Source organism: Narcine bancroftii, chromosome 14 (assembly GCF_036971445.1).
Source record: "Narcine bancroftii isolate sNarBan1 chromosome 14, sNarBan1.hap1, whole genome shotgun sequence".
Taxonomy (NCBI): Eukaryota; Metazoa; Chordata; class Chondrichthyes; order Torpediniformes; family Narcinidae; genus Narcine; species Narcine bancroftii.
In genome coordinates, this window is record NC_091482.1 from 64,454,675 (window position 1) to 64,468,101 (window position 13,427).

At 42.4% G+C, this 13,427-nt stretch overlaps 1 protein-coding gene and 1 long non-coding RNA gene across 5 annotated transcripts in view; one reads left to right on the forward strand and one right to left on the reverse strand.

Moving 5' to 3' along the window:
• Window positions 1-13,427, forward strand: part of iqch (IQ motif containing H) — a 123,893-nt gene that overhangs the window by 57,767 nt on the left and 52,699 nt on the right. For all 4 annotated transcript variants that reach the window (XM_069910475.1, XM_069910478.1, XM_069910476.1 and 1 more), the window contains exon 13: window positions 2,066-2,257. In XM_069910475.1, the coding sequence (XP_069766576.1) occupies window positions 2,066-2,257 (192 nt within the window). The remainder of the gene's footprint in view (window positions 1-2,065; window positions 2,258-13,427) is intronic.
• LOC138749293 (uncharacterized) overlaps window positions 1-13,427 on the reverse strand; it is a 129,982-nt gene that overhangs the window by 10,706 nt on the left and 105,849 nt on the right. The gene's annotated exons all lie outside the window — the stretch shown is intronic.

Sequence of the window (13,427 nt, forward strand, 5' to 3'; positions counted from 1 at the left end):
GAGGTGCATCATGTGTGTTCAACAGTGAGGAGGAGGCTGTGGAACAACTGCCTTTATACAGGAGCCTTTGGGGAGGGGCCACAAGTACAATCAGCCAATAGGTGTGCTTGACAAGAATTATACACAATAATGGTTTACCATATTCACCCCTTTTTTTTGTTTAAAGAAGAGTCCAGCGGGGTGACGAGGTGCTTACAAAGTCACAAATTAAACCTCTCTAGCGGTCTGATTGTTTATTGGGATCATCATGGTACTGGTTGTGACCGCGGTGCAATGACGAGGTCCTGGATGGTCTCGGGTACCTGTATGTGCTCATCAGTGCTGTGCTGGTGGGTAAGCAATGATGAGTCTGATGTAGCCTCTGTTGGGAAAGAGGCAAGAGTACCGTGGTTTGGGTGCATTGTGTGTGGCAAGAGAGGTGTGGGATGATCATGGGAGGTCTCCATGGCCCCTAAAGGAGCCAGATCCCTAATGGAGAAGGGTTCTCATGTCCGTCAGGATATGCCACGTAGGCATATTTGGGATTAGCATGGAAGAGATGGGCTCTTTTAACCTGGGGATTGTACTTTGGTTCCTTACATGGTTCCAGAGTAGAACTAGCCATGGGGATGTCAGCCATGCCAGCAGCATGGTCCCTGTCACAGATTTCCTGGGAAAGGAATATGTGTTCATGTGGTGTGGCATTTGTGAAAGTACACAGAAGGGACCTAATGGAGTGGAGCGCCTCTGGAAGGACCTCTTCCCAGCAGAAGACTGGAAGGCCCCTAGATTACAAGGCCAGGAGGTCGGCCTCCAGATTCTGGCATTCTGCCTTTCCTCGTGCCCACTCCCCCTAGTGGTCAACAGATACTGGCGCAGCTCATTACTCATAAAAGACCCTTGGTTGCTGTGGTTATACCTGGGAAAGCCAGATAGAGTGAGAAGAGTCCATTGAGCAGCTACCATGTCAAAGCAGGGGATAACAATCGGTAGTATTCGTGATTGACACTGAGGAAATGCATATTGTGGCTTGTGGAGGGCAGGGGTCCTTTAAAGTCAACAATAAGATGCTTAAAGAGGCAGGTGGCTTTTATCAACTGTGCCTTGTCTGGCAGTAGAAGTGTGGTTTGCCCTCAGTGCAAACCTGGCAGTTCTTGGTCATGGATCTGATCTCTTCAATGGAGTATAACAGGTTCCGGGCTTTGATGAAGTGGGGTGGCAAAGATCATTATGGAGGGTTTGTAAGCGGTCAATCTGCACATTGGCACAGATCCCACGGGACAGGGCATCCAGTGGGTCATTAAGTTTCCCTGGCCGATACAAGATATCATAATTGTAGGTGAACAGTTCAATTCTCCATTTCAGTATCTTGTGGCTTTTAATTTTGCCCCACTGCTAATTTTTAAAACATGAACACAACTGCATGTTGGTCGGTTTGCAGGGTAAATTGTTTGTCAGACAGGTAATGGCGCCAGTGCCACACTGCCTCGACAATGGAATGTTGAATTTTGGGTCAGGAACGGGGGAAAACAAAGCGACTGGTTTGCACGCCTGGTTAAGGGTAGCAGCCAGGGCGAAGTCTGATGTATTGCTTTCCACCTTGAATGGGATGCATCCATCCACATCGTGGATTGTGGGCTTGGGAACGTCTGACTTAATGCGGTTGAAGGTTGCACGAGCCTCTGCCATCAGAGGGAAGAATGTGGATTTGACGAGGGGGCAGGCCTTGTCTGCATAATTAGAGACTCATTAAGCACAATAAGCGAAGAACCCAAAACACCTTTTCGGGGCCTCAAGGCTGTGGAGGAGTGGAAGTTCCAGGAGTAGCCGCATGCGGTCATGACTCCATTCTCAACCACAGCCGAGGATGGCAAGATGGATTGTGCAAAATCAGCACTTGGTCTTGCTATACGTGAAGTTGAGGAGCTTAGCAGTTTGGAGGAATTTCTGGAGTTTGGCGTCCTAGTTCATGATTAAAAAATATATAGTTTCTGACCCATTGAGAATAGCTGATTAAATATTTGTCATAAATGATAAGTAATTTGGAATTAAATAACTTTATGCTGTGAAAATTGTATTTCTGCAGATGCATGAAGTTCTCATTCAACTTATCCTTGAAAACCTGGAAATTAAACGTTGGCTCTTCAAAGTGGATACTGAATTTGGTGGGAGAGGTACTGCATATTTTGATGTCTCACACCTGTCATGTTATCATCAGACTCTAAAGGAATGTAGGAAAGTTGGTCCGACTGTATGGCTGAAGAAGAGATGGATGCAGGTATATACACGATTTCAATGTTTGACGTAGGGGGAGCCAGGGTAATTATACACAGCAGTTTGAAATACAATAAGTACTTAGTTCTACACTGTGACAATATTGCTTTAAGGTGACTGCAACAAACAAACCTGTACATTTCTGAGTTTAATTTTGCACCTCAACTTAAAGCCCAAAGGTTTTAAGATATGAACTTTTGCTGGCCTTACACCAAAATATTTGTGTGGAATAATTGCATCAGCAATTTGTAACCAATCTGGAATGTTTTATGGTTTATTGGTGATGATGTGATATAATCTAAATATAACAATCTAAGAAAGGAATTTAATAACTCAGAATCTATTGTCATGAACATGAAATTTGTTGTTTTCTTTCTTGAACAATCTAAAACCTACTCCTGCTTCTCTTTGCTATTGGTCCTTAATCTTCTTTCTTTAAAAGTTCATTATTTTGATAGCCAGATGTGCATTTTTGATTAAATCGAAAAATAACACTCCACCTACACACAATGGTTAAATCATGGTTAAGTCTTGTTTAAGTTTAGAAAAAAAATAGATAAGATGTTAAAGATGCAAATGTTGATTTCATCAAGACATGGGTCCCTTTTATGGTCCATTATCATAATCTAAAGTTTTAGGGTTGTTATACCCTTTGATGTTATGCTTTCTATTTCCAGGTGTCATCACTTGATATCCACATGCTTGTCTTTTTTTTTCCAACCTTGTATAGTGGTAGGAGCTTTGAATTATGGGGTTTTCTTTTTTTTATAGTTTGTCTTTCTTACATAATTGTACTGTTTAATTTCTATATTATTGTAAACCTCAATAAAAATATCTTCAAAAGAAAAAATATTAAAAGATGCTGCGATCCCTACTCGACCATCTCTTGTGAAAAAGCATTTCAATCTCCAACTTTTTCTTTATTTATCTCAGACTACTCGCTTCACAACTACAAATTGTTAGCACTGTAATTCAGAACTGACCATCAAACAAGTTATTTTTCACTCTTCATGCTATTGTCCTGCATTTTCTCCAAATTTCTTTTCCCATAAATGATGAGTTTCCAGCCCATTTTGCATTTTTATTTCAGATTTCCAGCATTTGTATTTCAAAAAAATTTTAAATTGCTAATTCTAATTTTTTTTAGAGTTTTCTAAGTATGCTGAAAAAGTTTGTAATATTCTACTTTTTTTAAAATTTAGAGATATAGCACAGAAACACATCATTCCAGCCCACAAACCAGTGCCACTCAAATACACCAATTATCTGCAAACCCCCCTAAAATTTTGGAGGGTGGGAGGAAACCAGAGAAAACTCATGCAGACATGGGGAGAATGTACAAACTCCTTACAAACAATGTCGGATTAGAATCTGAGTTTCTGGCTGATGGAAATTAATGAATAAGGTCACTTGCTCTGTCAAGCTTTCTCTGTCATTTACTGAATGTGAACTGCTCACATGATGATCTTTCATCTGTTTGCTTATAAAGTATCTTAACTATCTTTGCTTTAAAAATATTCAAAGTGCCTTTATCGCCCTTGAGGAAGAGAACCCAAGAGAGAAAAAAAATCAATATCTGTCTTAAATAGGTGACTCTATTTTTAAATAGTGGCCACTAGTTCTGGATTCTCCCCCATGAGGAAATGTCCTTTCCATATCTACTCTGTCCAGAGTTTTGCGATCGTGTATGCTTTATTAGCATTTAGCATAATTACCCGTACATTTCCAAATCCAAAGGCTTAACTTGCATGTCAACAAATGAGTCATTCACATCCCCATTCCCTAAAAGTTGGATGATTTGTTCCTCTTTGTAATGAGCTCTCAAGACTGATGTATAAAATCCATATCATTCAAGATTTCCACTCATTCTCATCAATAATTGCTAATTTAATTTTTTGGGGGTATTCTTAATACAGTTGTTGCGCATGTCTGGGAAGGGAATTGAAATTGCACTTAACTAATTGTTGAAACTGACCTATGGTTTGCGTAACTTTGTTTTTTGAAAAAAAATAGGCCTGAGAATAATGTGCACTGTGTAAACTAGATGGTTTTGTCATTACCTGGAGCAGTTTCAATTTTCTCAGTGAAACTGAATGAACTTATTAATAAAAGCAAAAATATTAGCAGATCTCAGCAAAAGTTCACATTTTCTTATGCAAAGACATGATTTGCTACATTCACCACAGTTACAAAATTCAGAGTAGTTGTTTGATATTTGTTTGCATTCAGTGACAATATTGGTCAGCTGGCAATTGCAGGTTGTAATTGTTCAGACACCAATGTTTCAAGTGGTTTTACAGTTGTAATCTCTAAACTCTACATCACCCAATTCCATGCACTAATTCTTAAAATTAGTTGCTGCATTACAATAATCTTCATTCAAAATCCTAAATTCAAGTTAAAATTTATTGTCACATGTATCGAGCTGTACTAATAGATGTTGGCACTACAAAGGCAGAGATCCAGAGAGAGATCAGTGGATGTGGAGCAAAGGCAGCATAATTTTACTATATTGGGGTTCATTCAGTAGTCGTCTGATAATGGCAGGAAACAGACTGTCCTTGAATCTGGTGTTACGTGATTTCCTAGTCATGAGTGAAACACAAAAGTCTGCATGCAGATGCTGAGGTTGTAGTAAAAACACACTGAATTGCTAGAGGAACTCAGCCAGTCTTGCAGCGTCCATAGGTGATGAAGATATATTGTCGACATTTTGGGCCTGAGCACTTCTTCAAGGAATAAGCCAAGAATAAGCAAAAAAACAGGAAAGGACAGAATATAGACAGTAAGCCCATTCAAGCTGCCGTGTAAAATGGGGTTAACTGGGCAATTTTCCCAGTTAGTTCCCCACTCACGCAGCAGCTTGAAAGGGTCTGACCTGGTCAGCGTGGTCTAAATCCAACAGAGTCCTTGACCTACCTTTGAGGTAGTCAGGGAACCTAGTTAAACTTACCCAGATAGTGTCCACTGGCAGCTTGAAAACTAAAATGGCCAACCCAGTTGTTCCGGTGACGTCAGTGCTTGCGTGGGTGCATCACCGGGCTCCATCTACTGAAATGTGCAGTGCTTACATCTTGCTGCTCCTCCAATGACTGCAGCATTCGCCTGACACCAGTAGTCACAACGGTTGCCTGCTGTACTGCAGCAGAGTTGATTAGCCAGCATCTGAAGATCGTTCCCGTCCCCGTTCACCATTTGGACTTCGTTTTGTTACTTCCGGTAGTACTTCCAACAAGTGTGTGACGCGTCATCGCTGGGGCAGGATACCCCTTAAATTGCTGGGTTGGTGATTTAATGGGTCAATCCCCCTGCAGCTTAAAAGGTGCTGGAAACACCTTTGCCCCAGTAATCACACCTGGGTCCCAGGAGGGCTACCCAGGTGCTGCAGATTAAAAATGCCTAGAGCTAGCTGGGGGAGGAGTCTAGTCCAACAAAAAGTGTTAATTGCATACAAGAGGAGAGGCAAGAAATGATTTTGGCTGTGTGAAAGGTGACACAGGGAAAAGGGGGAGAGAGACAGAGCTGGGGAAAGGCAACAGGGCAAGAAATGGAGGGGGTGTAACAAAAGCCAGAGAAGTTGATGTTAATGCCATCCAGTTGGAGGGTACCCAGACAGAAGATGACGTGTTGTTCCTCCAATTTGCGGGTGGTCTCAGTCTGGCAATGCCAGGGGACGGATGAGAATTGAAATGGGTGGCCACTGGGAGATCCATGTTATTGCAGCAGACAGAGTCAAGGTGCTCAACAAAGTGATCTCCCACTCTGCGTCCAGTCTCTCTGATGTAGAGAGCACCGGATGTAGTAGATAATCCCTGCAGATTCGCAAGTGAAATGTTGCTTCACTTGGAAGGACTGTTTGAGGCCCCGAATGGTGGTGTGGGTGGTCAAGGGGTAGGCACCAAGGGGACAATTGGTGGGGAGGGAGGAGTGGACAAGGGAGTCATGGAGGAAACAGTCTCTGTGGAAGGTTGATAGGGGAGGAGAGGAGAATGTGTTTACTGGTGGGATCACTTAGTAGGTGGTGGAAATGGCAGAGGAGGATGTGTTGGATGTGGAGGCTGGTGGGAGGGAGGTGAGGTCAAGGAATTCCGTCTTTGTTACACATGGGGGGCAGAGGGGACCAGGCCAAATGTAAACGTAATGGAGGATATTGGGGTGAGGATATGATGGTGGCACAGGGAAAGCCATATTGTTTGAAAAAGGAAGATATCTCCGATGATCTGGATGGAAATCCTCATCCTGGGTACAATTGCAATGGAGTCGGAAGAATTGAATGGAATGGAATCCTTACAGGGGATGGGGTATGAAGAGATATTGTTGAGGTAGCTGTAGTAGTTCATAGTCCTGAAGCTTCTTTCTTGTTTGATCTGTGGTTTTCATATGAACATATTATGTAAAAGTTCAAGCACTTGAAAGGTGACAATCTGTCTTTTCCTTATTTATACACATTAATCATGAATAATTGAAGCAGTTTGTACACCAAAACTAATGTACACTTATCTATGTCATCCCTGTATCTCCTTGAAGGAGTGGTTCTCACTGATACAGTTAAAAAGTCATTCTGCTGCTTGGGAGCATTGTAGACAAGAATGACAGGGTGGACTTCTGAGCTGGCACCCATCTTCACTGTTACCCTTGACATCCTCATCAAAACACTGGACAACCTAAGAAAAGTCTTGAAGGTTCAGAGATCCAGAGAGCTCTCCAGGTTGGAAATAAAGATCAGGAAAGTCAGTGCATTTGGATGATGTGCTATCAAAGACTTAAAGTTACCTGACTGATAGACTTTTATTACCATGAACAGAAGGCATGTCTCATGTTGCTGACTCAAGACCTAAGCTTGTTCTTGGGGAGGGGTTATGGTATTGCTAACTTTATTAGGGGAATCAAGGGGGGGAGCCACAGGTACAACCAGCAAGGGGAAGGCCAGCCATACACATATAAACAGTATTAACAGTGGTTCCACACATCACCCCCTCTTTTAAAAGAAGTCTGGCAGGGTGAAGTGGGTTCCATGTCCAGCACAGATTCAAACTGTCCGGTGGTCTTGTCTGCCATTGTGACCATCTGGTTGTTGTCGGTTGATGGGGTGTCTGGCGACTGAACTGAGATAGTTGGGGCAGGGTCTGGGGTAGGACGACATGTTATGTGTTGGATGTACTGGTTGGTTGGCCAGTCTCCTGGGGTCTCCCACATGTGGCAGGTCCCGGATGGACACAGTGTCCTTGCACCCATCCAGGAATGCTGCATAGGTTTATTTGGGGTTGGCGTGGAGGAGGTGGACCTTCTCAACCAGTGGGTCAGACTTGAGGCTTCTCACATGCTTCTGGAGCAGGACTGATCTTGGGGACGTCAACAGGAATGACAGCATGGTCCCCGACGCAGACTTCCTGGGGTGGGGAAACAACTGGGGTGGCTTGGTGGTGGCGCACAGGAGGGATCTGATTGCATGGAGTGCTTCATGGAGGACCTCTTGCCAGTGAGAAACAGGCAGGCCTTTTGGTCTCAGGACAAGGAGGACGGCCTTCCAAACGGTGGCATACTCCCATGCCACCTGGTCATTCTCACGATGGTTGTAGCTGGTAGTCCTGCTTGTGGCGATACTTCTGGCCAGCAGATATTGGCACAGCTCATCACTCAGGAAGAAGGAGGCCCTCCCCAGTAGCTATGAATATAAGCAGGGGTATGCGAACAGGGTGAAGAGGTTGCGCAAGGCTTTAATGACGGTGGGAGCGGTCATGTCTGGGCAGGGAATTGCAAAGGGGAAATGTAAGTGCTCATCAATGATGTTGAGGAAGAACACATTGCAGTTCGAAGAGGGCAGGGACCCCTTGAAATCCATGCTCAGGCACTCAAAGGGGCAGGTGGCCTTAATTAGGTGTGACCTGTCCAGCTGGTAGAAGTGTGGTTTGCATTCTGCACAGACCTGGCAGTTTCTGGTCATCGTCCTGATGTCCTCAACTGAATTGGGGAGGTTGCGGGCTTTGACGAAATAGAAGAACCTGGTGACCCTGGGGTGCCTCCAGTGCTGTAATGCCTCAATGATGGCCTGGGCCTTCTCCTCAGTGGAGGAGTGCCAGATCTTGGGGCCTTGGAGGGTGCAAGAGAAATGTTAAGTGTGGCAGCCAGGGCAAGTCATATGCTTGCTCTCCACCTGGAATGGGGAGGATCTGTCCACTGCATGCATAGCATCCTTGGCAATATAACCTTTGATGTGGCTGAAGGCGTCACGAGCCTCTGCCAACAGGGGAAAGGAATGGTTTACTTTTCCGCATAGTTGGGGACCCACTGGTCATAATAGGAGGAAGAGCCTCAAGCACCTTTTCAGGGCCTTGAGGATGTGAGGAAGTGGGAGCTCCAGCAGGGGGCATATCCGGTCAGGATCGGGTCCAATAATTTAATTCTCCATGACGCAGCCGAGTATGGCCAGGCATGATGTGCGAATACTCATTTATCTTTGTTGTAGGTGAGGTTAAGGCTTTTGCCTGTCTGGAGGAATTTCTCGAGGTTGGCGTCATGGTCCTGCAGATCATGGCTGCAGATAGTGACCTTGTCAGAGTAGGAACAAGTGGCCAGCAGCCCGTGCTCATCCACCATTCGGTCCACTTCCCTCTGGAAGATGGAGTCTCTATTGGTGACCCCGAAGGGGACCCTCAGAAAGTAGTCGAAGTAGCCATTCACCTCCAACACTGTGTATTGGCAGACCTCCGGGCGGATAGGGAGCTGGTGGTATGCCGACTTTAAGTCAGTGGTGGAAAATACTCGATATTGGGTGAACTGGTTTACAATGTCAGCTAGGTGGCGGAGAGGGTACGATTTCCAGCCTCTCTGGTCTCAGCAACTTGTCCATTTCCAAAAAAAAATATGGTAATAAAATTGATGCGCTATCAATAACTCCAAAGACTAGAAGTTACATGAATGATAGGCTTTTATTACCATAAACAGAAGGCACATCTAGTTTTGCTGACCCGAGACCCAAGCTTGTTCTGAGGAGGAGTTATGGTGATGCCGCCTTTATTAGGGGAATCAAGGGGGAGGAGCCACAGGTACATTCAGCAAGGGATAGGCTAGCCATACACGTATAAACAGTATTAACAGTGGCCACTGCTGAGCTTCTCCAGCATTTTGTGTTTTTGCCTCCGTGCATATAGCAACTCCCGGTGGATTTTATTGCCATAAGTTTAATGATTTCCGATATGTAGCAAGCAGTACACAAATGCATCACTCCACTTGCACACTGAACTACATTCTAGCTATTCACTGAAAAACAATACAGGCAGCATGGTTAGTGTAGCGACCAGGTTCGAATCTGGCACTGTGTGTTGAGTTCGTATGTTCTCTGTCATGAGAATATTTCCCTTGAGGGAAAGTGATCTCAGGTGAAGACATCATACATTATATGGAGAGGGAATTTATTCTCCAAGACTTGTGAATTGAGAATTCCATAACCCAGATGGCTGCAGATGCTGAGATATTAAGAATGTACTAGGTTGAGATAGAATTTTGGACTAAAGGGGAATTGAGACTTCTGAGGATTGGGCAAGAAAGTGAGGCCAACAGATCAGATCAGTCATGTTCTTACTCAAAGACAGAGCATGTCCTACTGTTCCCATTTCTTGTTTAATTCTGTGCCCAACTCTTTCACCTGCTCAACCATCACTCTATTTTGTATCCAACTTATAGTTTCTAAATGTGTGCAATACCTCTTCCAAATCCATCAAATAGAAGTCATTCAACAACTTGTAACACCCAAGATTTTTTGGCATTCCTTTTCACGTGATTCAAATTAAAAATCCCAAGCAGTAATGTGTTTGACAATGAACAAATATATAAGCCTTTCCTGTAAAGCAGGTTTCCTAAAGCATACAGCTCCCTACAATGCTTTCTTTCTCTTTTGGGAAAACATCTATAAATCTATAATAAGATAGCCTGATAAACAATGCCATTTGATATTGAATAAAACATCCAGATATGTATTTGCATGCTTTTGATATTTAAATCTATCATGCCATTTCATTTCAATTAAAATTGTTTAATCACAACTCTTGAGTATATTTATTCACAATATGAAAAATGTGTAATTTACGCTATACACAATATAATTCAGCCAGAGATAATTAAGGAATAAATAAACAATACCGGGCATCAGGACATGTAGTATATGAAAAAAGAAACATCTGTAAAGAATTGAAAGGGCTAGACTAATACGAGTAGAGCTATTTATAACAATAAAAGGAGTATTAAAGATGCATGAAGAAAAAAAATCTATTTTTTTGGAAAAATGTAGACCTACAGAAGTCATGACCTGTGCCACTCAAATTAATCTACCACCCCCATATGTTTTTAAGGGTGGGGGGAAAAAAACGGAGCACCCAGAGGAAACCCACGCAGACACTGGGAGGATGTACAAACTCCTTGGAGACAGCACTGGATTCGAACCTGGTTCGCTGGCCCTGTAATAGCTTTGTGATAACCGCTATGGTTTATTTGCACATTTGAGCTTGGATCTTTCGGAACACATCCTTCTGTAATTTGAGATTCCCATGCAACTTATACCATTCTTACAATATTTATCTAAAAAGAAACCTATGAAGTCTGATTTCTAATCAATAATTTAAATGAAATAATTGGTTTTTGAATGATAGCTTAACTTAACTAATAGTAAACCTGAGAAAGCAAATATATTTTGGAGATTTTATTAATGAATACATTGATGCCGAATACAGGATGTTTAGCTCTCAGATATGTTACCTGCCTCTTTTTCCATGTATGCCTGATCTCCTGAGTTTTTGCAGTATTTTCTCTTTTGTTTCTGAGGGAGAAATTTTGTCTGTACCATGTGAGACTAATTGTAGACCAGGACAAAAGCACTTGCATACTAACCCAGTATTTTTTATTTGTTTGGCTTTAGTTGCTGAATCGCATTTTAATGTTTAGTTCCATTTACTTGCAATGTACCTAAAACAATATCTGAGAGGGGAACATTTAGAAACCTTAATTATAAGTAAACCAGAAGTGTGCAGATGCTGGGGTTCTAGTGCAGTACATAGAAGTATTGGAGAAACTCAGTAGGTCATGCAGCATCCATGGAAAGCAGAAGACAGTTGATGTTTCATGCTTGAACTAATCTTCAGGTGTTTCTCCAGCATTTTTGTGTACTGCCTAATATGTACCATGTTACATCAGCATATTTGCAGAGAAAGGGGAAATATTGAAGCCAAAGATTTATTGTAGAAATACCTACAATCCTTGTGTGTGAAACAAAAATGAGATGGGGAAAAATCAATGGGATTTTGGGCTGAAATTGAGATGGAACCTGTAACTGATGCTAATAATAAGCAATATTTCTAAACTGGAATAGATGGCTTTCCTGATCTGTATTTACCTTCGGAATACCTTTTCTCCCCATTTATAAGTGTAGCATCAGTAACTTTTGAAAATTGTCTTCCACATTTCTGTCCTCTCGAGGGGAACTTCTTCACAAAGAGAGTGGTGGGAGTGTGGAACGAGCTGCCAGCTGAAGTTGTGCATGCAGGCTCACTTTTAACATGTAAGAAGAATTTGGAAAGGTACATGAATGGAAGAGGTATGGAGGGCTCTGGATTGGGTGCAGGTCAGTAGGACTGGACAAAAAATATTGGTTTGACACAGACTAGAAGGGCTGAAGGAGCCTGCTTCTGTGGTGTAGTGTCCTATGGTTCAAGATCCCTTGTTTACACTTATTCTCATTGAGTTATAGTGAGTGAATATTATACAAAGGAATTTTCCAACATAAAAATAATACTTGTATTTTGGGACCTGCTGGATTACACACTGCAGGTCTATATCTTTGATCTTATGTAACACTACTGAAATAGAGCCTTGCACTATCTCACAAAGTTGCTTTCAAGACACATTTGCAACTTTGTCACCTGAAGGAATGTGATTTAAGTGAAATCATGAACACGTTCTTTAAATATGTGGTTAGGATTTTCACTAGATCAACAGAAAGGAAATCGTTCCAAGAATCCAGTGGGTACAAAGTGTCGAGAGATATTGCCTAGCAAGCTGTGGGTTGATCTGGATTGAATGGCAGAGAAAAAGTGGCCTGGACCTTCAAACTACTTTGTGCAGAAGGGACTATTTTTGCCGATAATGTGACGTGATAGTGAAAGGCACTTCTAGAACCATCACTGGAGGAGAGACTGCCTCCAGGTAAAGCTGTGTGACAGAAATGCAGCACCAAATGGATGCACAGACCTTTACACCGTATATACCATATTGAACCAGAAGGAGGCATGTCTGCTGCACTACAAGAAATCTAGTAATAGTATTCTTTCAGATATAACCCCCTCACCACTCCACCACCCCCCTCCCAACCACACAACTTATCCCCCCAGGTCTCTGTGACTCCACAGGGTGCCCCACCAAGCAGCCAAGCTGAGAGCTGATAAAATTGATCATCTGTTTCCCTGGTGAATTCAATTATCAGACAAGCCCCTGAGGCATCAACCTACAATAATGTGAAATGAGCATCTTAACTGCTGCACCATCAGATTTAAAAAAAATACACACATTCTCCTCACTAAATTTTTGCCACACCTGTGGACCATGCAGGTAAATCATCGGGTCCTTTGACCATTATGGTGAGAATTTCGGCATATCGAAATCGGTGCCACGAATTGACCAAGTACCACAATGTCTTCTCAATTTTGGTATACATTTTATCTCTTGGATTTCTTTTTATTTTCAACAACTGCGAAAATTTTAGATTATCTGTTGTTTATTTCAGAAAAATATTTTGTGGTATGGTTTCTTTTTTAGAAAAGAAAAAGCATCTGCATCTTTAGATGTGTAATCAGGTCTGATCTTGTAAGCCTATCCTATAAAATATCATCAGGCTCACACTTCAATATGGTGGAGCAATAGGGGTCCTTCCCTGCAGGGTGGAATGTTCTAAAATATGCCGTAGTAAGAAAAGAACAGTAAAAAAAAATAAATGGATCTTATTCCACATCTATACCTAAATGTTTGAAAACCTAAGCTGACAAGGGGTGCCTGATGATAACATTTTGCGAACAAATGCTGTTTTTATCGCACAATGTGAACACTGGTAGTAAAGAAGCATATCGTAAAACTGTATGGAACAATTCCCATAAATATCTATGTTGAGCAAGAACAGCAGCATTGCTGCA